The 26,690-nt window shown below is 41.1% G+C and overlaps 1 protein-coding gene and 1 pseudogene across 2 annotated transcripts in view; one reads left to right on the top strand and one right to left on the bottom strand.

Annotated features, from left to right (window-relative positions):
* Window positions 1-8,771: 8,771 nt before the first annotated feature.
* LOC309568935 (tigger transposable element-derived protein 1-like) lies at window positions 8,772-9,533 on the top strand (annotated as a pseudogene). Its single transcript has one exon. The product of its transcript is annotated as a tigger transposable element-derived protein 1-like (transcript).
* Window positions 9,534-17,401: 7,868 nt separating this feature from the next.
* The window catches only part of TFPT (TCF3 fusion partner), a 265,336-nt gene continuing 256,047 nt past the window's right edge, over window positions 17,402-26,690 (bottom strand). The window contains exons 5-6 of the mRNA XM_082273732.1: window positions 17,944-18,168; window positions 17,402-17,853 (exon numbers count right to left, since the gene is read on the bottom strand). Of these exons, the coding sequence (XP_082129858.1) occupies window positions 17,719-17,853; window positions 17,944-18,168 (360 nt within the window). The 3' untranslated portion in view covers window positions 17,402-17,718. The remainder of the gene's footprint in view (window positions 17,854-17,943; window positions 18,169-26,690) is intronic.

Here is a 26,690-nt window from a genome sequence, read left to right on the forward strand (position 1 = left end):
GGGATAGAGAAGGTAAAAAAGGGGGAGGGGTATGTTTGTATATTAAGAACAGTATACAGGTAAATATGAGGGATGATATTAATAATGGAGCTATGGACGAGGCAGAATCCCTATGGGTAGAGCTTCAAAGGAAAGGCACGGTGGGGAAGGTAATATTGGGCGTATGCTATAGGCCCCCAAACCAGAGGGAGGAGGGTGAGGCAGACCTCATGTTACAGATAGGATTGGCAGCAAGGATGGGAAATGTCATTATAATGGGGGACTTTAATTATCCAGATATAGACTGGGCAGAAGGAACCGCGCATTCAGCCAAGGCTCGGCAGTTCCTAAATGTTTTGCAGGACAATTTCATGGGTCAGATGGTGAATGCACCGACAAGAAACAATGCGGTACTTGACCTACTGATTACCAACAATACAGACCTGCTCACGGATATAGAAATACGGGACAACTTAGGGAACAGTGACCATAGGTCAATTGGTTTCAGTATTAATTACAGTAATAGGAAACACAAGGGTAATATAAGGACACTGAATTTCAAAAGAGCCAATTTCCCTAAACTGCGCTCACTGCTAGAAAATATCAAATGGGATAGAACCCTGGGAACAAAGAACACGGAGGAAAAATGGGAGTGCTTCAAGAGCATACTTAACAAGGGGGTGGGCCAGTGCATTCCACTGGGAAATAAATTTAAAAGAGCAAAACTAAACCCTGGGTGGCTAAACTCCAACATAAAAATGTATATTAGAGCTAAAGAAAAGGCCTTCAAAAAATACAAGACTGAGGGGTCATTGGCAGCATTTAAGCATTACAAAGAGTGCAATAAGAAATGTAAAGATGAAATCAGGGCGGCTAAAATAGAACACGAGAGACATATAGCGGAGGAGAGTAAAAAGAACCCCAAGAAATTCTTTAAGTATATAAACAGTAAGAAAGCAAGGCCAGAACACATTGGCCCCATAAAAGATGATAAAGGAAAAATGGCCACTGAGGACAGAGAAAAGGCGGAAGTGTTAAATAATTTCTTTTCTTCAGTCTTCACAAAGGAATCGGGGGGCTACATGAACCCCGCTTGTAAGGCCGAACTAAATAATACACCTCAGGAAGTGCCGCCATGGCTAACAGAGGATAGACTTAGAGCTAAACTAGAGAAACTTAACATAAATAAATCCCCGGGACCGGATGGCTTGCACCCAAGGGTTCTAAATGAGCTCAGTCAGGTGATTGCCAGACCATTATTCTTGATCTTTAAGGATAGTTTACAGACAGGTATGGTGCCAGCTGATTGGAAAAAAGCCAACGTGGTACCAATATTTAAGAAGGGGCCGAGATATATCCCGGGTAACTATAGGCCGGTCAGCCTAACATCTGTAGTCTGCAAAATTTTGGAGGGGATGATAAGGGACCACATACAAGACTTTAGTAATGAAAACGGTATTATAAGTAGTAATCAGCATGGATTCATGAAAAATCGTTCTTGCCAAACCAATCTATTAACCTTCTACGATGAAGTGAGCTGCCACTTAGATAAAGGTAAGCCTGTGGATGTGGTGTATCTGGACTTTGCAAAGGCCTTTGACACCGTTCCCCACAAACGCTTACTGTACAAACTAAGGAAGATAGGTATGGACCATAAGGTGAGTACCTGGATAGAGAACTGGCTCCAGGGGAGAGTACAGAGGGTGGTGATTAATGGGGAGTACTCGGATTGGGCGGGTGTGGAAAGTGGGGTCCCCCAGGGTTCTGTCCTGGGACCAATCCTGTTTAATTTATTCATAAATGATCTAGAGGAGGGGATATCTAGTACAATCTCAGTATTTGCAGATGATACTAAATTAGGCATGCCAATATCTTCTATGCAGGATGTGGAAATCTTGCAAGCAGACCTGAACAAAATAACGGGGTGGGCAACTACATGGCAGATGAGATTTAATGTAGAAAAATGTAAAGTAATGCACTTGGGGGCCAGAAACCAGAAAGCAAGCTACTCACTAGGGGGGGAACCTCTGGGTGAGTCTAGGATGGAAAGGGACCTGGGGGTACTGGTAGACAACAGGCTTGGAAGTGGCATGCAATGCCAAGCCGCTGCAAGCAAAGCCAACAGAATACTGGGATGTATAAAAAAGGGGATTCACTCCAGAAATAAAGAGATTATTCTTCCACTCTACAAGACTCTGGTCCGGCCACATCTGGAGTATGCTGTCCAGTTCTGGGCACCGGTCCTCAGGAAGGATGTGCTGGAACTGGAGAAAGTCCAGAGAAGGGCAACAAAAATAATTAGGGGAATGGAGGACATCGGCTATGAGGAAAGACTACAAGCACTGAACCTATTCTCTCTGGAGAAGAGACGCTTGAGGGGGGATATGATATCAATGTACAAATACTGTACTGGCGACCCGAGCATAAGGAACAAACTATTTAGAGTAAGGGAATACAATAAGACACGTGGCCACTCACTAAAACTAGAGGAAAGGCGGTTTAACCTTAAAGTGCGTAAGGGGTTCTTCACTGTAAGAGCGGTAAGGATGTGGAATTCTCTTCCGCAAGCAGTCGTATCAGCGGGGAGCATTGATAGTTTCAAAAAACTATTGGATGGACACCTTAAAGACCACAACATACAGGGGTATACAATGTACGGTTAAAAGCAAACACACACACATAGGTTGAACTGGATGGACTTGTGTCTTTTTTCAGCCTCACTAACTATGTAACTATGTAACTATGATTATTGTCACCATGTCTGAAACAATAGTGAAATATTAGTAATTAAGCATACAGCGGACATTTAACCATTAATATTGAATAAATATGTATACATACATTTGTTTTATATTCTGTTCCATGTAAAGTTAATTTGTCCCTTATTTGCAGCGAGAACCTTGGTGGATGTGCCCTAAAATGGTACATATTTATGGGTTTATTTATGCTTAAGACCTGATCAGACCTTATAAAAATTATATATATTATTAGAAATGATGTTTATAAGAGACTCACAGTTGTTATGCTGTAAGTAGGGAAAGATGGAGCGGCCAATGTTGGTTGAAGCTCCAAAGGGGTGGATTTTAATGCCTCAAAAATCCCATCTTAGCCCAAAGGGCACTATGCAGGGAGAGATCTAAATCCGTCTATTTTTGAAAGAAAAAATAATACAATATAATATAATTCATCAAAATATTTATTTAAAAAAAAGTGGGGAAAGTTTTTGTCTCTTGTAGTAGAAGACATCCACTGTTGGACTTACATTTCTTGGCAGGTATTCTTGGTACCTAACGGGCAGCAGCTCCTGTGTCCTTCCTTCTACCTCTCTGTGAGGGAAGTGAGGATAGACGCTGATTCCCCCGGCCTTTTATGCAGGTCCGCGCATGCGCCGTAGGCGCTGCACGTACCGACATATGACGTCAATCAAGTGGTTGATTCCCTATTGCGCATTCGCCGCTAGGTGGCGCGCGCATCGGGAGGCAGTCAAGACGCTTCTCGGCTGCCGACACGGAGGATAGTAGGCCAAAAGTCCCATGATGGGATCGGTGGGGGTGTAGTTGGTATTACCCCTATTGGCTCCTAGAGACCCCTGTTGCCACAGGGGCTTTCCGTGCCGGGTGCAAAATACTGTGACATCTGAACTTGTACCCTGGTGTTAGTGACAAAATATGTTAGCAAAATAAAGAAGTATTTCCATCAGTATTAGGGAAAGTAGTTACCAAATAGTATGTTAACAATTGAGTTTACATATATTTTTGTTTTAACAGCAGTATAAACAAAATAATCATATGAGAAAAAATGGGAGAAAGAGGGAGGAGATACATCATGATGGTGATGTGGTGTTGGAGATATATAGTCTCCATAAGAGTGGGGGTTATTGGTGCTTGGTAAGACTTTTTTGGTATAAGTTAATTGGGTAAAAAGTTTTGATTGTTGGAGTTTTATGCTCCTCCTGGAATATTGTTGGAGTTTTATGCTCCTTTTTGCTAAATGATAAGAAATTAAAAATTATATATATAAGGAGGCACATAATTTTCCATTAAGAGTTTTGGTGATTGGATGAGGGATGCCATCTTTGGTTGGTTTTTGGTGGAAAAAAGGGTGTTTTTTGATTATTACAAGGTCATCGAGGTATTGACTGAAGGCACAGGGAAAATTATCTTCTTGCAAGATTTTTTGTGAATGGATGATAATTACTTATTTTGATTTATAAATCGGTTTTTCCAGACGAGAAACTCTCCAGAAAAGGACGGAAGCTTTCCGTTTCGTTAAGTCCTGGGGGATGGATGCTTTTAAACGTCTTATCCATCGCATTTCTAATTGTAATAATTTCTTGTTCCAGTCCCCTTCTCTATTTGGGATATGCATCCTTTCCAGTGCCATGAAGGTAACTTTTGGCATTTTATAGCTATGGTTGTAGGCTACGTGTCTTCCCAGAGGTAGATAAAAGTTACCTATTTGCATGCTGTTAACATGTTTATTGATTCTTCTTCCTAGTTCTTGCTTGGTTTTACCCACGTAAAAAGGCTCCGCATTCGCATCTCATTAGATGCACTATTCCTCTTGTTCGGCAGTTCACAAAGTGTCTTGGTTCAAAGTTTTCCCCATTTGGGAGTATTGTATTGGTGCATTTTTTAATTACATTACATTGTGCACAGGTACCACAGGGAAAGGTGCCTTTCTCTTTGCACGGGTCTTTTCTTGTCCCTTCTTTATATTCGCTGTGGACCAGATCTTGTTTGAAGGAACCTGCTTTTCTATATGTGACTGGTGGGTATGAGGTCTTTTATACTAGGATCCTCTTTCAAGATAGGCCAGCATCTATTCAGGATGTTCTTGATTCTTTGATGTTCATTAGTGTATTTCATGATTATACATGTCGTTTTCTTTCCTTGTTCTTTTGGGGTTTCAGTATTCATTTTGAATAGGATCTCCTGTCTGTCCCTCTTTTTTACTTTATGGTAGGCTTTTCTCAGGGACGTTTTGGTATAGCCTCTTTTGAGCAGTCTGGCTGTCAATAGATCTGCTTCTTTTTGGAAATCCTCATTGTTAGTACAATTTCTTTGGAGCCGAAGGTACTCGCTGTGAGGGATAGCCTTTTTCAGAGGGGTCGGGTGGAAGCTTGATGCATGTAATATTGTATTCCCCACAGTTTCTTTCCTATATAAGGTTGTTTTGATGTATTTATATATCCATGTATCGAGTAAGGAGATTTTGGTTTTGCTGTAATTCAGAGTACAGAACATGTTGTATGTATTTTTATTCATTGCTTTTAAGCAATCTTTGATAAGTTCCTATGGTTCGTTCCAGATGATGAGGATATCATCTATGTAGCGTTGTCATAGCAAGATGTTGATTGCATATATACTGTTCTCCTCTTTCACTAGAAAGTCCTGTTCCCAGGGTCCTAAGTATATATTTGCATAGGAGGGTGCACACCGCATGTTTGCAGGTAGTATGAGCCATCAAATGTAAAAAAAAATTGTGGTTTAGGATGAAATCCAGCATGAGTATAATGAAGTCATTGAATCTCCTATTATGTTGGCTTTGTTGACTTAGTGTGTTTTTGATAGTTTCTAGGCCTTTTTTGTGTGGGATATTATTATACATTGATTAGACATCAACTGTTATTAGGAAGGTGTCATCTGGTATCACCATGCTATCTAGTATTTGCAATAGGTGTACTGTATCTCTTGTATATGATGTCAAGTTGGTGACGTGGGGCCTCAGATATGCGTCAATGACTTGACTGGTAGTTTCTGAGATGTTACAGTTTCCTGAAATAATTGGTCTTCCAGGTGGGTTTCTTGTGTCCTTATACTTTGGGTAGTGCATAAAATGTTGGTGTCCTAGTTTGCATGAAGTTCCATAGGGTTTTGGATATTATTCCCTCGTTCAGTGCTCTATCGATTTTTTGGTAGAAATCTTCTTTGTAAGGTTCCATCATCACTGGAGAAATTTTTTATAGCATTTTTGGTTATTAAGGATCTGCAGGCACATTTGTTTGTATTTTTCATTGTCCATCAGGAGGATATTGCCACCTTTGTCAGATGGTTTAATCTACTGTGCTCACTAGGGCCCAGTGGGTTGCCTAGGTTAACTCTATTCTTCTTAGAGAACAATTGGCCTATTGCCATCGTAATGCGGTCAAAAAATTCAACCTTGTCTGACAAAGTTGGCTAGATAACCCTAGCCTTGCTCCACAGCCAGTGATGGATAGATTATTACAATTTTAAACCTACCAAAAGTTTTAGTAATGTGTGCCTGAGCTTGGGACTTTTCTTAGGTTCTATATATCGGCGTAGCTAAGTTGACAATTTTGGCAGATGTCCAGTAACAAGCTTGCAAGTTTAATTCGTTTTTTTTTTCCTTTTGTTTTCTGTTTTTGCAAAAAAAAAATAGAAAATGTTATATATTTGCTATATATCAGGTGACCACCTTTTTTTTTTATCGGAGTATATATGTATTAGTATGTGCAATAATTATGTTCTGATTGGTCGGTATACCAGCAATGTAGACCCTATAACTACAGGGCCTAGAAAGAGCTCCAGGGTTAACTTTTACCAGTACACAAAGGTCTGGAAAGCTCCATAGCTCAGAGCTCAAAGGTCATGTATAGATCTGCACATCCAGTCCAGCAGGGTCTGGGTACAGCACTCCCAAATCAGGCTTAGGAAAGGCTTATGCAGATAGCTGCTATGTAGAAACCACCCCAAGCAAAGATGTAACGAGAAATTATGATCAAAGTTGATGGAAGAAGAATCTAAAGATGAAAATAAAAGTGGACAAAAAAGGCTAGCAATGTTGTCCATCCTCCTAGGACTCTAGGAAAACTAAGGCTTTCTGGGAAAGAAAATGAATTTTTTGCCAGCTTTCAATCGTGGCAGTATAATTCAACAATATCAAAATTTCTGTCTCTTTCAATGGAAAGGAAAGAAAAAATACTAGGGTGCATATGGCAAGTCAGGGAAACCAGTTTTCTATTCAGTGCAAAGTTCTCTTGCTAAAACAACGCCTACCTACTGATACCTTTGCTGTACTCCTGTGCGGATTTGTTCCACTGCTGGAAATACCTGTTTTTGTGAACAGAGGCGCGTTTCAAGATATAATGCTCAGGTCTGAGGAGCCAATTGCCAGAGCCAAACACTGTGGGGATGGAAGTCAGTAACCATGTGTATGTTCCAACATAGATTTTAAACCCACAGACTTGACAGAGGAAGAAAACAGCGGATAGCCCAACAATAATTTGTCACGTTGTTTTAAATTTGCACAGTAACAGAGTACAGGCAGTTCCCGACTTATGAACATCCGAGTTTCGAACGACTCCTACTTACAAACGGGGGCCGCGTGACGAACGACTCCTACTTACGAACGGCGGCCGCGCACGTGTGACGTCACTGCCAGCTTCTTCCGGCCTCTTCTCGCTCCTGTGCTGGATAGCAGCCATCTTAGTGCCGGGAGACACAACGCACGCTGCAGTACTACATGTACTGTATGCCCCACACTGCCCAGAAGCCTCTCACTCACATCCCTATGCACAGGCAGAAGCTGGTGGAACTGTCTGGAAACTGGTGAGATTACATTACTCTGTATTGGGAGCAGGACCACTGTATTGTACTTGTACTTCTATATATGTTGAATGTAACAATTTTTTATCTTTTTATCTTTTAGCCCTTGTACTGGATCCCACGCTGCTGGACGGCTCTGAGGGTCAGGGACCACTGCTGCTGCATGCTGAAGACGCATTTAAAACCAACAAGCCTAGACAGTGAGTGTTTTAACGCACTATAGTACCCATTTTACAGTATTAGAATACATTGGTAGTTGGCTGGCGGCTACTTTTTTGTTCTTCTTGTTCACTTCTAGAGCGCACGCACACCACTTCACAATTATTGGAACTGTCTGGAAACTGGTGAGATTACAGTACTCTGTACAGGTTATTGGGAGCAGGACTGTATACCACTGTATTTGTACTTGTACTTCTAGGATACTGTAGCAGGACTGTGTTGAATGCAGTGTTAATTTTGGCAGCACATTTCAATTTAGTTTTAGTCTTAGGACTAAAATGGCATTTTAGTTTTAGTCCCATTTTAGTCTTCTGCAAGTGTTTTAGTTTTAGTCCTATTTAGTCGACTAAAACTCCAGTACATTTTAGTCGACTAAAACTCATCTAAAAGTCATCTATAATCGAATGGGTGTAGTTCAATTTTATTTTGTAATGCATTATTTAAGCATTTCTCTACAATTTCCAAACTCATTATATACTACTGCTGGTCCTGGAGTGAAAAATCTAATATGTTATTATTTATAGTATTAAGCTTTGAGCATGCCCCAGTGTTAATTTTGGCAGCAAATTTCGAATTAGTTTTAGTTATAGTCTTTTGACTAAAATGCCATTTTAGTTTTAGTCGTATTTTAGTCATCTGAATTGTTTTAGTTTTAGTCGTATTTTAGTCTACTAAAATTGTGTTAATTTAGTCGATGAAAAAGTTTTAGTCGGTTTTAGTTGATGAAATTAACACTGGTTGAATGTAACTATCCTTCTGGGTCTCTTTTAGCCCTTGTGCTGGATCCCACGCTGCTGGACGGCTCTGAGGGTCAGGGACCACTGCTGCTGAATGCTGAAGATGCATATCAAACTGACAAGCCTAGACAGTGAGTGTTTTAACACAGTATAGTACCCATTAGAATACATTGATAGTTGGCTGGCGGTTACACTTTTTTTTGTTCTTCTTGTTCACTTCTAGAGCGCACGCACACCACTTCACATTTATTGTCTTTAACCTGCAATGATGCCAAAAAACAAATCTAATGCAAGTGCATGTAATACAGCAAAGAAAAGAAGAACCATCACCATGGAAAATAAAGTAGAAATAATAAAGTAATCAGAGAAAGGTGAAACTCCATCATCCATTGGCAGAGCACTTGGCTACAATCGGTCAACAATTGCAACAATTTTAAAAGATAAAGATAGAATAATGGACCATGTGAAAGGCCATACCCCAATGCATGCTACAATTAATACCAAGCAATGCAGTGGTTTAATTGTTGAGATGGAAAGGCTGCTGACAGTTTGGATAGAAGACCAAAATCAGTGTAATATGCCTATCAGCCTTTCTTTAGTCCAAGAAAAGGCTCGTAGCCTTTTCAAAGATTTAAAAGCTGCCCATCCAGCAAGCGAAGACGATTTCAATGAAGAATTTGTTGCAAGTAGGGGTTGGTTCAATCGCTTTAAAGAAAGAGCTAATTTGCATAACATTAACGTTCAAGGTGAAGCAGCGAGTGCCGATGTAAGTGCTGCAACCGATTTTCCCAAGATATTGGAAGAAATTATTCATGATGGAGGTTATTTGCCAGAACAAATTTTTAATGTAGACGAAACAGGCTTGTTTTGGAAAAAAATACCAGAGAGGACCTACATTTCAAAAGAGGAAAAAAGTGCACCAGGACATAAGATATCAAAGGACAGGCTGACTTGGGGGCAATGCATCTGGGGATTTAAAGCTCAAGCCTTTGCTAGTGCATCACTTCTTAAATCTGAGGGCACTACGTAATGTCACTAAGGCATCGCTTCCTGTTATTTGGAGGGCAAATTCAAAGGCTTGGGTGACAGTTACACTCTTTGAAGAGTGGTTTTTAAACCACTTTGTCCCTGCCGTTGAACGTTATTGCATTAGCAAAAACATTCCCTTTAAATTTCTTCTTCTCGTTGACAATGCCCCTGGACATCCAAACACTTTAGCTGATATGCACCCCAATGTAAAGGTGGTATTTCTACCCCCCCAACACCACATCACTTCTTCAGCCAATGGATCAGGGAGTCATAGCCTCCTTTAAGGCCTATTATTATTGATCCTGGGACCAATCCTGTTTAATTTATTCATAAATGATCTAGAGGAGGGGATATCGAGTACAATCTCAGTATTTGCAGATGATACTAAACTAGGCATGCCAATATCTTCTATGCAGGATGTGGAAACCTTGCAAGCGGACCTGAACAAAATAACGGGATGGGCAACTACATGGCAGATGAGGTTTAATGTTGAAAAATGTAAAGTAATGCACTTGGGGGGCCAGAAACCAGAAAGCAAGCTACTCACTAGGGGGGGAACCTCTGGGTGAGTCTAGGATGGAAAAGGACTTGGGGGTACTGGTAGACAACAAGCTTGGCAGTGGCATGCAATGCCAAGCCGCCGCAAGCAAAGCCAACAGAATACTGGGATGTATAAAAAAGGGGATTCACTCCAGAAATAAAGAGATTATTCTCCCTCTCTACAAGACTCTGGTCCGGCCACATCTGGAGTATGCTGTCCAGTTCTGGGCACCGGTCCTCAGAAAGGATGTGCTGGAACTGGAGAAAGTCCAGAGAAGGGCAACAAAAATAATTAGGGGAATGGAGAACATCAGCTATGAGGAAAGACTACAAGCACTGAACCTATTCTCTCTGGAGAAGAGACGATTGAGGGGGGATATGATATCAATGTACAAATACTGTACTGGTGACCCGAGCATAAGGAACAAACTATTCAGTGAAAGGAGATACAATAAGACACGTGGCCACTCACTAAAACTAGAGGAAAGGCGGTTTAACCTTAAAGTGCGTAAGGGGTTCTTCACTGTAAGAGCGGTAAGGATGTTGAATTCTCTTCCACAAGCAGTCGTATCAGCAGGGAGCATTGATAGTTTCAAAAAACTATTAGATGTACACCTTAAAGACCAAAACATACAGGGGTATACAATGTACGGTTAAAAGCAAACACACACACACATCATAGGTTGAACTGGATGGACTGATGTCTTTTTTCAACCTCACTAACTATGTAACTATGTAAATTTACGAAGGACATTCTCACAAGCTGTCAGGGGTACCCAAAATAATGAGATGACCTTAAGAGGGTTCTGGAAGAACTATAACATTTATGATGCCATCAAAAATATTGCGGATGCTTGGGATGAAGTGAAAGAAACAAATTTAAGAGGAGTTTGGAACAAATTGTGCCCCCAATTCCCACAAGAATTTCTGGGGTTACAGATGAAGAAATCACCGGAACCAGGCAAGCTGTGGTTGCTATTGGTAATCAACTGCAGTTAGACATCAGTGAAAATGATATAATCTAGTTACTCGACTCCCATGGCAACGAATTATCTAATGAAGACCTTATTGAACTAGAGCAGCAAATGATAGCATTTAGGGAAGAAAACTAGGACATAGAAACTCCAAAATTGAAAAAATTTTCAACAAAACAGTTAGCTGAAGCTTTTCAACTCATTGAAGCAGGAATGGCAAAGTTAGAGGAGCAAGATCCTGATACAGAGAAGTTTAGCAAAGTTTACCGTACAGTTACTGAAGGCCTGAGATGCTACAGGGTTATGTATGATGAGATGAAGAGAAGTGCTGTGCAAACATCCCTTGATGCCTACTTCAAGAAACTGCCACCAGCAGCTCATTCAGATTCTGATTCTATAATAGCAGTCCCATCCTCTCCAACAAGCCCATTAACCACCATCACCATTGTTTAAAGTTGTAGTGTACTGTACAGTACAGTGTTATGAAAATGTTTAAGCATTTACATGTATCTGCTTTAAAAAATAAATATGTTAAAGCAGGGTTTGACAAATTTGCCTGAAATCTAGGAGCCAGCTAAAAAAGTTAGGAGCCAGTTTTTTTTTTTAAACTAACAACCAAGCTTTATTTAATAAAACGGATACTAAATTTACACATAAATACGACTAGAACCCCACTCTCCTCTATAGCGCAATTGGATGGAAACAGACGGTCTGTCTCTTTCCATCCGTTGCCATCTGATCCGATCCACGGGATGGATAGAAAATAGAACCACCATCCGTCTGTTTTTGGCGGACAGGATCAGATGGCGGCAGATTACTGCTCCATAGAGGAGAATGAAGGGTCCGATCAGGTGTGCCTGAAAAACTGACAGGCTGACCTGATCAGACAACCCGTGTATATTCAAGTAAAAACAAAACCTCCTGCGCTCGAGTATAAAGAGGTGCACTACAAACTCAGATGTAGAGAGAGCTGTTGTTTGGTCTTGCTGCCCCTTTCAGGATCAAGGGTATCCAGAACCACTGGTAGAAAGGACAAAAAAAGAAAAAGAGGGGCGCACCGACCTAGTGCATTACCATAAAAACATTTATTAAAATATTAAAAAGTGTACAAAGTACTCACAAAACTGGTGTGATACAACACACATCGAGAATAGCATATACAGTCTCCAAGGTAGCCAGGTCCCAATTGTGACAAATGGGCATGCAGATGGTTGCATGGGGCTGCTATGGCTAGGCTGACGCGTTTCAGGGGCGAACCCCCTTCCTCAGAGCCAGATGAAATGCTGCTAGATCACAAGTCGAACGGCCGAAGACTAAATGGGAGTAGAATTTATTGGAAGGTTGGGAAGGAAGGATTTTCCGGCACATAGATTCTTTAAAAAATCAATTTTATTCAAATAACATAACACAAAAAGCAATCATGAGAAACACACAAAACATATAAACAAACAAAACAGAAAATATTGATTAAAAATTGACTGGAGCCAAAATGGGTTAACCAGTCAGAAATGAATAACATACAGCAGTTCTATTTGATGTAATCATACACATATTCATATTATTAGTCACATAATGCGACTACATGTACATATTTATATACTTAGAAACGTGATGACAGAAATTAGTAGGACGCTTGATCAGGTTGCTCTACATGTTTCGCCTCATAAAGAAGCTTCATCTGGAGCCTGCTTGTGATCAAAGAAAATGGTTCTGTATAATTGTTATGCAGGACAACTGTCACCGCAGACAAATGGTAATGAATAACGAAGGGACAATCATGGATAGGTACAGAGCTCGGTATATATAGAGAGAAGATTAACCCAGGGGTAGTGGAGCCTGGGAGCCACCAAACAAATTGTACTATGGAAGCATCTCTCCATATATTACATGGAGGAAGGCCATGTGGGTATGCCAACAGGTGTTAGTATGTCAAAATCCTTTCATTGGCTCTGTCCTAAAGTTCCATGAACCGCCATGGCGGCGGTTCCCCATCCGGAGGAGACATCATGGAACTTTAGGACAGAGCCAATGAAAGGATTTTGACATACTAACACCTGTTGGCATACCCACATGGCCTTCCTCCATGTAATATATGGAGAGATGCTTCCATAGTACAATTTGTTTGGTGGCTCCCAGGCTCCACTACCCCTGGGTTAATCTTCTCTCTATATATACCGAGCTCTGTACCTATCCATGATTGTCCCTTCGTTATTCATTACCATTTGTCTGCGGTGACAGTTGTCCTGCATAACAATTATACAGAACCATTTTCTTTGATCACAAGCAGGCTCCAGATGAAGCTTCTTTATGAGGCGAAACATGTAGAGCAACCTGATCAAGCGTCCTACTAATTTCTGTCATCACGTTTCTAAGTATATAAATATGTACATGTAGTCGCATTATGTGACTAATAATATGAATATGTGTATGATTACATCAAATAGAACTGCTGTATGTTATTCATTTCTGACTGGTTAACCCATTTTGGCTCCAGTCAATTTTTAATCAATATTTTCTGTTTTGTTTGTTTATATGTTTTGTGTGTTTCTCATGATTGCTTTTTGTGTTATGTTATTTGAATAAAATTGATTTTTTAAAGAATCTATGTGCCGGAAAATCCTTCCTTCCCAACCTTCCAATAAATTCTATGCAAAATTTGAGGATTGGCACCTTTAACAGTAACTTAGATGCTCAGATGGCTGCTATCTGATTGCATTATTATCAAACGATAAATGGGAGTAGACCCCACCTCTTCCTGCTCCGCCCCAACCCCAAGGGCGGGGAAAAGGGGAGGGGGGAAGGGAACAAAAGGGAAGAGGAGGAGAAAAAGGAAAGGGAGAAGAATGAGACGGAAAAGACAGCAAGAAGGAAAAAGAGAGGAAGGAAAAGTGGGGATGCTGGGACAGGAAAGGAAGGAACATGGAAGAGGGGGAGGGGGGGGGTTGTTCAAGGACACTTGTCCAGCCCGAGTCAAGCCACACCCACCTTCCACGGTCAGCTCGGACTATGTGATCAGCAGCAAAAATGTACAGCAATTGAAACACTTGTTAGAAAAAAGGCGGAACAATAACAAGCCAAATGTAAAGGATAATACATTGAGGATAAAGGCGGAATATATATGCATATATGTACACACATGCATATACACATGCATATACATACACATACGCACACATATGAACAGTCAATACTTTGGGTTTCCATAGGAACAGGAGAATGCTCCACTGTTTTACCCGTGCATCTTCCATTAGCAAGCAGAACAGTATCAACCACCCCCAACCTGTAACACTGCAGTAGTGCAATAGTAGTGTGGAAGGCTTGAGGGTCTTTGGGATAGAGGCCATTAATAAAGATTTGGATGGTGGCCTCAAGTACCAAAGGCTCTGCACCAGAGAGGCCTATTGGATATTCACCCTGGGGTCTTTAGCCCCAAAGGGTTTGAATGAGGAGATTGAGTTGCACACAGTGGTGTGAAAATCTCTCTCCTCCCTTCACCTCCCCCAACCCCACCCCCCCTCCTTGCTCCTCTGTGGTACAGCCCTCCGGGTCAGATGGCTGTGTTAGCCCATTTCTAGCCATTAGTAATAGCATCATCATATGTACACAACGACCAGCTGGGATTGGTTTGAGTGTATACCTTTCACATTACGCATGTCTGCACGGGGACATGCTTGTCCTTCTGTGGCCTGCTTATGGACAGTGATGACACAATGGCTATTTTTTACTTGCACTACACATATTTTGGGCAAGACACAAAAAACAAATATAAATAGTAATGAAGACAAAAAGTACATGTCTAAATATAAACGTACACATATATCCATATACGTTTTATTATTGGCACCACTATTATATATTATGTGTTATTTTATTATAGTATATTATATTATATATATTTTCCATATGTGGTTTACTTCCATCCCTCAAGAATCTCCTCATTGTAGTATTGTGTTTCAGTGTCATTATGGCCATTATTATATTATTTTATCAATCAATCATTTATTATTACTCATTGTCCTTTGATTGTTGTAGTGTCCCAATCATGTTCTCTCTATGTGTTTTGCGAGTCCATGCCATCATTGTCCATGGTTCTGAGCCGCCCTTGTGGACATGTAGTATTGGCAGTTCACACAGGGATGCAGAGCGGAGGGTGGAGTCGGGTGAGTTCCGCTCTGTCTATGTCCACTGCTGGTCAGCACAGTTAGTGACCTGTGGACTTATGGTCCGTGCGGCGCCCCGTAGTGATGGCGGAAGTGATGCGGGTGGAACGCATCCACCCGCCCTTCCGTTTTTTCACTTCCGGGTACGGGTTGGCGTGTGTCCCAGAGAAGGGACACAGCCATCCGAATGGCGCTTTTTCTACATATAGCGGACCTCTTTAGTCCCGGCCAGCGGCGCCCTTCTCACATTAAGATTATAAGGATCATCTGTGTGTGGAGGCTAGCGGGCTGTACAAGGTTTGCTCCCATGGGTAGTCCCCCCTGCAGTGTTACAGGTTGGGGGTGGTTGATACTGTTCTGCTTGCTAATGGAAGATGCACGGGTAAAACAGTGGAGCATTCTCCTGTTCCTATGGAAACCCAAAGTATTGACTGTTCATATGTGTGCGTATGTGTATGTATATGCATGTGTATATGCATGTGTGCATGTGTGTACATATATGCATATATATATACCGCCTTTATCCTCAATGTATTATCCTTTACATTTGGCTTGTTATTGTTCCCCCTTTTTTCTAACAAGTGTTTCAATTGCTGTACATTTTTTGCTGCTGATCACATAGTCCGAGCTGACCGTGGAAGGTGGGTGTGGCTTGGCTCGGGCTGGACAAGTGTCCTTGAACAACCCCCCCCCCCTCCCCCTCTTCCATGTTCCTTCCTTTCCTGTCCCAGCATCCCCACTTTTCCTTCCTCTCTTTTTCCTTCTTGCTGTCTTTTCCGTCTCATTCTTCTCCCTTTCCTTTTTCTCCTCCTCTTCCCTTTTGTTCCCTTCCCCCCTCCCCTTTTCCCTGCCCTTGGGGTTGGGGCGGAGCAGGAAGAGGTGGGGTCTACTCCCATTTAGTCTTCGGCCGTTCGACTTGTGATCTAGCAGCATTTCATCTGGCTCTGAGAAAGGGGGTTCGCCCCTGAAACGCGTCAGCCTAGCCATAGCAGCCCCATGCAACCATCTGCATGCCCATTTGTCACAATTGGGACCTGGCTACCTTGGAGACTGTATATGCTATTCTCGATGTGTGTTGTATCACACCAGTTTTGTGAGTACTTTGTACACTTTTTAATATTTTAATAAATGTTTTTATGGTAATGCACTAGGTCGGTGCGCCCCTCTTTTTCTTTTTTTTGTCCTTTCTACCAGACAGCCCGTGTGAAAGGGGCCTTCGGCTGTGGCATGGCGATGAGGAAAAAAAAAAGATTATATATATATATATATAATTTTTTTTAATAATAATAATTGAAAAAAAAAAAGAAAAATAAATTATTTTTTTATTTTTTTAAATAATTAAAAAAAAAGAAAAAAATTATTATTATTATTTATTTATTTTTTTAATTTAAAAAATAAATTAATAATAATAACCACACTCCCTGTCCACTTACCTTTAAGCAAAGGTAACTGGACAGGGAGATGAAGCCTGCAAAAACGTCCCTCTCATCTCCTCTTGGGAAGGAGATGGGAATGCATTGAGAACAGGCAGTGGAAACAGTCATTACTCCCGCCACCACAAGAGGGCGCCAGTTCCCCATTGGAAGCCTCTCTCATCTCACAGAAGGCCGAAAAGCCGGGGCCTCAATTTTCGGACGGTGTGGAAGTCTGTGCACTCGGGGAGGAGGTGGGGGCACAAAAGGGACAGGACACCTCCTGCAGGGCACCCCAGGCGCCAGGTCGCTAATTCTAGTCGCAAATTGCGACCTGGCGCCCGGGGTTTGTCGAGCCCTGTGTTAAAGCAAACATCTGTCTAAGTTGTATTTATTTATTGATTTTGGGTAGTACAGTACTGTATGGTGTGGGGTTAGAGCCACAGTGAGGTTTGTATTGCTGTCTGTATCCTCATGATTTTTTTTGGCTGGAGTTACACTTAAAAAAGTACATGTTCCGACTTACAAACAAATTCGACTTAAGAACAAACCTACAGTCCCTATTGTGTTTGTAACCCGGGTGCCGCCTGTATCTTAAAAGGAAACTGAATGAAGAGGATCCTATGTGACAAGTGTATGGTATTTTATTTAGCACAGTGACAGACATCTTGATTTAATTTAGAAAGTATATAATCTTTTAAATATTATGCTCTACAATGTATATATATAATTACTACATGTAGTATAGCATATATAGGGTGCTCTTTAAATCTATTCCATAATGTGACTCTGCCCACTAGTTGACATGAAAGAGCTAGTTAATTGTATTTACCCCAGGCCAAACATTTCCACTCCTCCTTTATAGAAGTGCCAACTGTGTATGAAGCTCTTTCACTAGATCTGCCCTTTAAGTGAATGTTACAGCATCCACGTTACATCTCGTTCAACACACTAACTATATTTGGCTATATAAGTTCTATACTCTAAGCCTTCGGTTATGAAGTAAAATAATAACAAATCTGTTTGTTAGCTGTTCAGAAGACCCATTGATGTATTTCAGGTGATAGAAGTCATGTTGCTTTATGTTAGATCTCCGAGGATTAGTCAAAATCTGAGCATGGTCCAGGACTGGAGAATTTGGTGTACTGAAGAATCTTGTCTCTTGGGCTGAGAGAATGCCAACTAAGGCTAAGTTCCTCACCACCATCACACAAGTAATCTTCCTCCATCTTCACCTGGAGAAAGCCAATAAGGAACATGCTAAGACTATAGTACACAATTAATATTGTGAATAAACATACGTTGACTATACTGCATTGACTCACCTGATCTAGAAGAGGTTCCGTTGAAAGTAGAGTTGGGCTTAACACTTTCTCCTCCTTGTGCTTTCTCCTCTTTTTGGCTGGTGGTCCTTCTGTAAGAGATGTACTGCCTGGACTAGCAATTTTCAAACCAATGGGTGGTCCTGATAAACATTTTGACAGATCTTCATTTTCTGGGGGGTCATTTTCTGAGTTTGCTGGGGTTGGTGTAGTATAAGTTCCCTCATCCTGCGAAAAAGATCATGGAATCTACATTATTTCATATACAGTGGGGAAAAGAAAGGGATGTATACTACACTGCACAAATTATAAATGCAACACTTTTGTTTTTGCCAATTCCAGCTCCCTAAAAAAGTGTGACATCTGTGGCATTGTGCTGTGTGATAAAACTGCACATTTTAGAGTGGCCTTTTATTGTGGCCAGCCTAAGGCACACGTGTGCAATAATCATACTGTCTAATCAGCATCTTGATATGCCCCACCTGTGAGGTGGATGGATTATCTCGGCAAAGGGGTAGTGCTCACTAACACAGATTTAGCCAGATTTGTGAACAATATTTGAGAAAAATAGGCCTTTTGTGTACAAAGAAAAAGTCTTACATCTTTGAGTTCAGCTCATGAAAAATGAGGGCACAAACAAAAGTGTTGAGTTTATAATTTTGTTCAGTGTATATTCACTTTATATTGCAAAGATCTGTGCAAACTGCTGGCGATATATAAATCCTGTATTTTAATAATAAAATTGTACTGCATTCTACTACATTATATCACTTTAACAAGCAACTTAATGCACACGTTTAAACAGGTAAAGAAAATAGGTAATGTACAAGTTAGAGGTAGGGATGATCGAACTTTTCAAAAGTTCGGTTCGGCCAGAACATCCGAACTTCCCGAAAGTTCGGCCCGGATTTCAGAACCCCATTGAAATCAATAGGACCCAAACTTCGGTAATCAAAAAACACAATTTTGAAGCCCTAAAACCCAATAAATGCCCCTAAAAAGTGTCTAGGGTTCTGGGTCATACCCCAGGGACTATTAATCACACAAAAAAAGTTCTTAAAAAGTGTCATTTTTGATAGAGAGACAATTATTGAAAAAATAAAAAAAATAAAAAAAAAAATCTTTGGATTTAGTATCTGGGGGGCCTAAAAAGTGTACCTGTGAAGTTTTAGCTCTGTAGCATGTCCAGAACCATAAAAAAAGATCATTGTATTAGGTCACTTATAGAACAGGTTAGTGGCTTCTCGCTTTTCACACCTTGCCGGTTTAGTAGCAAGCGTTTTTTTGGGCATATTTTGGGGTCTTTTCAGGCAGGCAAAACATCTGAACTTGTGTATAAGGGTATATATACCACTATACACAAGTTCAGATGTTTTGCCTGCCTCCAAAGAACCCAAAAAAATGCCCAAAAAAACGCCTGCGACTAAACCGGCAAGGTGTGAAAAGCGAGAAGCCACTAACCTGTTCTATAAGTGACCTAATACAAACAATCTTTTTTTTTTATGGTTCTGGACATGCTACAGAGCTGAAACTTCACAGGTACACCTTTAAACCCCCCAGACACAAAATCACACAAAAAAAAGTTCTTAAAAATTGTCATTTTTGATAGAGAACCAATTATTGAAAAAATAAAAAAAAAATCTTTGGATTTAGTATCTGGGGGGGGTCTAAAAAGTGTACCTGTGAAGTTTTAGCTCTGTAGCATGTCCAGAACCATAAAAAAAAGATCATTGTATTAGGTCACTTATAGAACAGGTTAGTGGCTTCTCGCTTTTCACACCTTGCCGGTTTAGTAGCAAGCGTTTTTTTGGGCATTTCTTGGGTTCTTTGGAGGCAGGAAAAACATCTGAACTTGTGTATAGTGGTATATATACCACTATACACAAGTTCAGATGTTTTGCCTGCCTCCAAAGAACCCCAAAAAATGCCCAAAAAAATGCTAGCGTCAAAAAAAGAAAACCGCCCAGGTGTGTTGTTGCAGGCATTTTTTTGGGGTTTTTGGAGGCAGGCAAAACATCTGAACTTGTGTATAGTGGTATATACACACACATACTTATATGTATTTTACACTTAGACATAGATAGGTGTTATAGGAGCGTAACCATATTAGTGTAAATGATTTCAGTAGCGCAAGCATATATTTCTGCTACTATCACACCTATATATGTCTAGGTGTGTATATACATATAAGTATGTGTGTATATATATACCACTATACACAAGTTCAGATGTTTTGCCTGCCTCCAAAAAACCCAAAAAAATGCCTGCAACAACACACCTGGGCTTTTTTTTTTTGACGCTAGCGTTTTTTTGGGCATTTTTTGGGGTTCTTTGGAGGCAGGCAAAACATCTGAACTTGTGTATAGTGGTATATATACACACATACTTATATGTATTTTACACTTAGACATATATAGGTGTGATAGGAGCGTAACTATATTGGTGTTAATTATTTCATTAGCGCAAGTAGTTTTTTCTGCTCCTTTCACACCTATATATGTCTAGGTGTATATATACATACATGGGTGTGTATATATATACCCCCTATACACATGTTCAAATGTCATGCCTGACTCCAAACATGTGCTCAAAAGATCCCTATGGACGCCTGCAGCCAAAAAGAATGCTGACGGGGGCAAAGCCATATTACTGCAGCGAAAGTGACACAAGAGAAACTAGCTTTTCTCTATAGCGGTCACCCTGATATGGAAGGGTTTGGTCACCCTGCCATAGCAGTCACTGTCAGTTAACCCTACACTACACTACGGTCCCCTTACACTTAACACTTTCCCTACAGAAACTGAATAAATTAAAGCTAACTAAAGTGTAAAAGAGCACCCTAACTACACTAGATATCCCTTTCCTCACACTAAAAATTGCTAAATGACACTTTGTAGCAGAAGTCCACGAACTGCTTCCACTCTCTTCCATGTCCCTGTATAACAATGCTAGGCATTTGCCGGGGCTATCTTATATACTGGGGGGCGTATTCACTAATTATTGCGCTATGGACCCCCTAGTCACTCCAATCACATTCCTAGCATTCTCCTGCCCCCTCAATTGGATTTTGCTAATGGTTCTGGTCCAATCATGGGCTTTTAAAGCCCATTTCCTGTCCCATTGCATTTTGGTCAGTTCTGGTTGCCGAATTCCGAACTTTTTGGGCAAAAAGTTATAAATTCGGCCGAACCTCGAACAGCCAATGTTCGAGTCGAACCGATGGTCGACCCGAACCGTTCGATCATCCCTAGTTAGTGGCCCCCGGAAGAAGTCCTATGGTGATGAAACATGTAGGGCGGAGTGGCTTGGTTACATCATCGCGTCACCCGAAAGTGGAAAAAGACGCCGTCTTCCATTCCCGGGACAGTTTATTTAAGACATGTGCATGAATATTTTACACATTGTGAATAGCATGTTTCTAATAAAGGATCTTTATTAATACGATTTTACACTGTCTAATGTTTTTTTATCTATATGCATTGCACCTTTATAGTCGGTGGGATCTTTCCTGAGATGTATGCCGAGGCATCGTTCCTGTGAATGGTTTATACTGGTTGGAGCATAAATACATGGAGAGAGTCCCTAAAAGCCTGTTTGACCTGCCTGTTTTTAAGGGGGTTCTTGAGCTCTGGTAAGAGGACATCTTATCCGAGTGCGAGTTGGGTGAAACTTATCTCACTGTTGTGTTTGCAGCTTTTAACAGGTTTAACACAAGTGCAATTTTTTTCAGATTTACAATGTACAAGGTATAGCAAACCACTGGGGTAATGTCGGCGGTCCCCTGGAGCATAGGGCCAGGTTGTGACCTCCTTGTTTTACACCTAGATATATGGGTGGCATATACATGAACCGATCCTCTCCATTTTGTTCCTGCAGTCACTCACAGCCTGCTTCTCCTCTCCCTCCCGCAGGAATTCAGCAGCTGCAGGAGGGAAATGGAGGGAATCGGTCCTGTTTATATGCCGCCCCTCCTGTCCAGGTTACTCATCTTTGCTGGTGGGCCCCCCTGTGCGCTCCCCCCCACAGCCAGCTCTCAGGATGGAGAGCAGAGAAGGAGCTGGTAAATATGTCTTTTACCGGCCCCTTCCTTTTCTGAAACCCTCACTGTCTCAATTCATAACTGAAGCATAGTAAACTGCGTTTACTATTCTTTGGCTTGTGAATGAATGGAAAGCTCTGTACAGAGCTAGTCCTGTTCATTCATTTTGTGCTGCTGAGGTTGTGAAATAGAGACTAAGGGCTGTGTCTTCAATCTCCTTTCTCTGTCTCAAACGTAAGACATGAGGGGCCTGTTTAGATCTCTGATATTTCACCAAAGCCTCCCAGGGTTGCTAAAAAATTGTAAAAAAATAAATAAAAATAAAACTGTAAAATAAATACATAAAATGGTAAAATATAATAAAAAAAACAAAATGAAAATCTACTGACACTGTCCACACACCATCCACTGCCCTACTGACACTTTCTACACACTATCTACTTTTACGGTTTGCTAAGTTTATATTTTTACAGTGAGATTTGTTTTATTATATTTTTCTCAGTTTTAGCAAGTTAAACTAAAAAAAAATTTAAAAAAAGGGCACCGAACCCCGGGAATCTCATCTTTTTCACGTTGTTTAGGTAGATTTCCACCTCTCAGAGGCATTCAAAATAATTGGAGTATTGTAGCTCTTGGAGGAAGTATCTTGGCATGTGGTGGGAGGTGGGAGGGGGGTCCAGGTAAACTTTTGCATCAGAGCCCACAAGCTTCAAGCTACCCTTCTGTAGCAAACCTTAACAGCTAATCAGAAATTCCCTCTCTTGTCAGTCTACCCCTAGTTAATGAAAAGTCTTATGTATATTCCAGCTGTGGGCTACATCCTTAAATTTTCATACTCTAATGAAGAGGAACTATAACAAGTGTTTTTGCTTACTGTACAAATTTTGCCTCATGTATTCCCAGGGGGCGTACAGTGGCACAATCTGTGACTGCTTAGTCTGGCTGCTGTGATTGACTCGGCACAACGTGATCACTGTGACCAATCAAACTAATCACAATAGTAAACAACAGCATCATGAATGGATGTCAAACACAGTTAAAATGCTTGCTTATACAGTGATTATCACTGTAGTAAGTAATCATAGTGTAAAAAAGAAAATCCTGTTTACCCTCAAGAACAGTAAAGTGTAAAAAAAATTGTTAAAAAAACAAAAACAAATATTAAAAAAATGTATTAAAACCACAGCAAATTCAGTGTCACTACGATGACATTGTACTGCTGTGACGGTGATCTTGTACAATGAAAAAAACAAACATTGAATTACTAATTGCGGACTCAACCAGTTCCTGAATGGGTCCTAAATCTACATATACAAACCCAATTCCAAAAAAGTTGGGACACTGTACTAATTGTGAGTAAAAAAGGGATGGACTAATTTACAAATCTCATATACTTATATTTTATTCATAATATAGATAACATATCAAATGTTGTAAGTGAGACATTTTGAAATGTCATGCCAAATATCAGCTCATTTTGAAATTCATAAGAGCTAGGGATGCACCGAAATTTCGGCCACCGAAATTATCGGCCGAAAATGAGCCTATCTCATTTCGGCCGATAATGGGTTAACAGTGCCGAAATTAATATGGCTGCCGTGAGGAAGGAGGAGGGCGCAGCACAGGGCAGGTTTTAAAAGTCCCGCCTCTGGCCGGCCGCCCGCCTCTCAATGACGTACCAAAGGGACATACCAGGCGGGAGGGCGGGGGCGAGCGGCCGCTAATAGATAGAACTATGTGATCCTTCCCTGTCAGCTCAGCGGGACTGTGACTGTGTGTGAATGAGATCTGATCTGACCTGACACCGGGCGGGGGGAGCGGCCGCTAATAACTATAACTATGTGAGAGCTTCACTTCCTTGTCATCGGAGATACATGCCTGACAAGGAAGTGAAAGGCTCACATAGTTACAGCTATTAGCGGCCACTCCCCCCGCCCGGTGTCAGGTCAGATCAGATCTCATTCAGACACAGTCACAGTCCCGCTGAGCCGACAGGAAGGATCACATAGTTCTATCTATTAGCGGCCGCTCGCCCCGCCCTCCCGCCCGGACTGTCAGGGAATTGAAGAGAAGTGACAGATATTAGCGGCCGCTCGCCCGCCCGGTGTGTCAGTTCATTCATGGACAGATCGTAGTAGTAGTGACATCACCGGGAGGCGGGCGGCCGGCCAGAGGCGGGACTTTTGAATAATGGATACCGTGACCGGAGGAGCTGAGTGAGTAGGAGAGGGATGCTGAGGCTGATGCGGGGGGGGGGGAGGGGTGATAGCTGAGGCAGCTTACCATTGGTATTTGTATTAATTATGCAGCATGAGGGGGTTAATGTATTGTCACTGCTGCATTAGTGACCGACCAGTGGCAGTTAATTAACCCCTTTGTGCTGCATTAGTGCAACCAGTATCAGTGCAACCAGTGTTAATTATCACTGATACTGGTTGCACTAATGCAGCACAAAGGGGTTAATTAACTGCCACTGGTCGGTCAGTAATGCAGCAGTGACAATACATTAACCCCCTCATGCTGCATAATACAAATACCATTGGTAATTAAATTAACCTATTGCCAACCCGTCACAGTACATATACTGTGACAGGGTGGCAGCGACAGGTGTACGTCGCTGCTTGTTTTTTGGCGTATGGCCCTGTTCTATCTATTTTAAAATTATTTGGGGGAAAAAGTCATTTTCGGTTTCGGTTTTCGGCCAATGGCATCCTGCGGTTTCGGCCCAAAATATTAACTTCGGTGCATCCCTAATAAGAGCTACACATTCCAAAAAAGTTGGGACAGGTAGCAATAAGAGGCCGGGAAAGTTAAATGTACATATAAGGAACAGCTGGAGGACCAATTTGCAAATTATTAGGTCAATTGGCAACATTATTGGGTATAAAAAAAGCCTCTCAGAGTGGCAGTGTCTCTCAGAAGTCAAGATGGGCAGAGGATCACCAATTCCCCCAATGCTGCGGCGAAAAATAGTGGAGCAATATCAGAAAGGAGTTTCTCAGAGAAAAAAATGCAAAGAGTTTGAAGTTATCATCATCATAATATAATCCAAAGATTCAGAGAATCTGGAACAATTTCTGTGCGTAAGGGTCAAGGCCGGAAAACCATACTGGATACCCGTGATCTTCGAGCCCTTAGACGGCACTGCATCACATACAGGAATGCTACTGCACAACATGGGCTCAGGAATACTGCCAGAAAACATTGTCGGTGAACACCGTGCCATTCGTTGTTGCTGGCTAAAACTCTATAGGCCAAAATAGAAGCCATATCTAAACATGATCCAGAAGCGCAGGCGTTTTCTCTGGGCCAAGGCTCATTTAAAATGTACTGTGGCAAAGTGGAAAACTGTTCTGTGGTCAGACGAATCAAAGTTTGAAGTTCTTTTTGGAAAACTGGGACGCCGTGTCATCCGGACTAAAGAGGACAAGGACAACCCAAGTTGTTATCAGCACTCAGTTCAAAAGCCTGTATCTCTGATGGTATGGGGTGGCATGAGTGCGTGTGGCATGGACAGCTTACACATCTGGAAAGGCACCATCAATGCTGAAAGGTATATCCAAGTTCTAGAACAACATATGCTCCCATCCAGACGTCGCCTCTTTCAGGGAAGACCTTGCATTTTCCAACATGAAAGTGCCAGACTACATACTGCATCAATTACAACATCATGGCTGCGTAACAGGAGGATCCGGGTACTGAAATGGCCGTTTAGAATGCAGTTTAGATCTCTCACCTATAGAAAAATTTGGCGCATCATAAAGAGGAAGAAGCAACAAAAAAGACCTAAGACAGTTGAGCAAATAGAAGCCTGTATTAGACAAGAATGGGACAACAATATTCCTATTCTTAAACTTGAGCAACTCGTCTGCTCAGTCCCCAGACGTTTGCAGACTGTTATAAAAAGAAGAGGAGATGCCACACAGTGGTAAACATGGCCTTGTCCCAACTTTTTTGAGATGTGTTGATGCCATGAAATTACATATAATACATAAATATATACAGTATATACAGTATAGAGCCAAAGTAATTCAATTAACCCACTTTATTGTACACAAAATATATACATATAAAAAGGGAAAAACCTCCTCCATCATACTCAGATGCTTAACCACTTAAGCCCCAGGCCTATTTCGGACACTTTTTGTTTACAAGTTAAAATCAGTATTTTTTCCTAGAAAACTACTTAGAACCCCCAAACATTATATATTTTTTTTAGCAAAGACTCTAGAGAATAAAATGGCAGTCATTGCAATATTTTCTGTCACGCGGTATTTGCGCAGCGGTCTTTAAAGCGCCATTTTTTTGGACAAATTATGAAAAATCACATTTCGCTGCATTTTAAAAAAACTAAACAGTAAAATTAGCCTATTTTTTTTGTATATTCTGAAAGATGATGTCGGGCCGAGTAAATAGATACCAAACATGTTATGGTTTAAAATTGTGCACACCCGTGGGATGGCGACAAACTACGGTAAATAGAGATCTCAATAGGCGACGCTTTAAAAAATTTTAACGGTTACCAGTTTAGAGTTAGAGTGTAGCTCTTTTTTTAAATTATTGCTCACTCTCTGGCGATCGCGGCGATACCTCATGTGTGGTTTGAACAGCTCGACTTCCATGCGTTTTCTTTCGTGCGCAAGCTAACGGTGACGGGGGCGGCTAAATTTATTTTTTCTATTTATTTTATTTTATTTTTTAACATTATCAC

This window comes from Pelophylax lessonae, assembly GCF_965119305.1.
Source record: "Pelophylax lessonae genome assembly, chromosome: 12".
Classification (NCBI taxonomy): domain Eukaryota; kingdom Metazoa; phylum Chordata; class Amphibia; order Anura; family Ranidae; genus Pelophylax; species Pelophylax lessonae.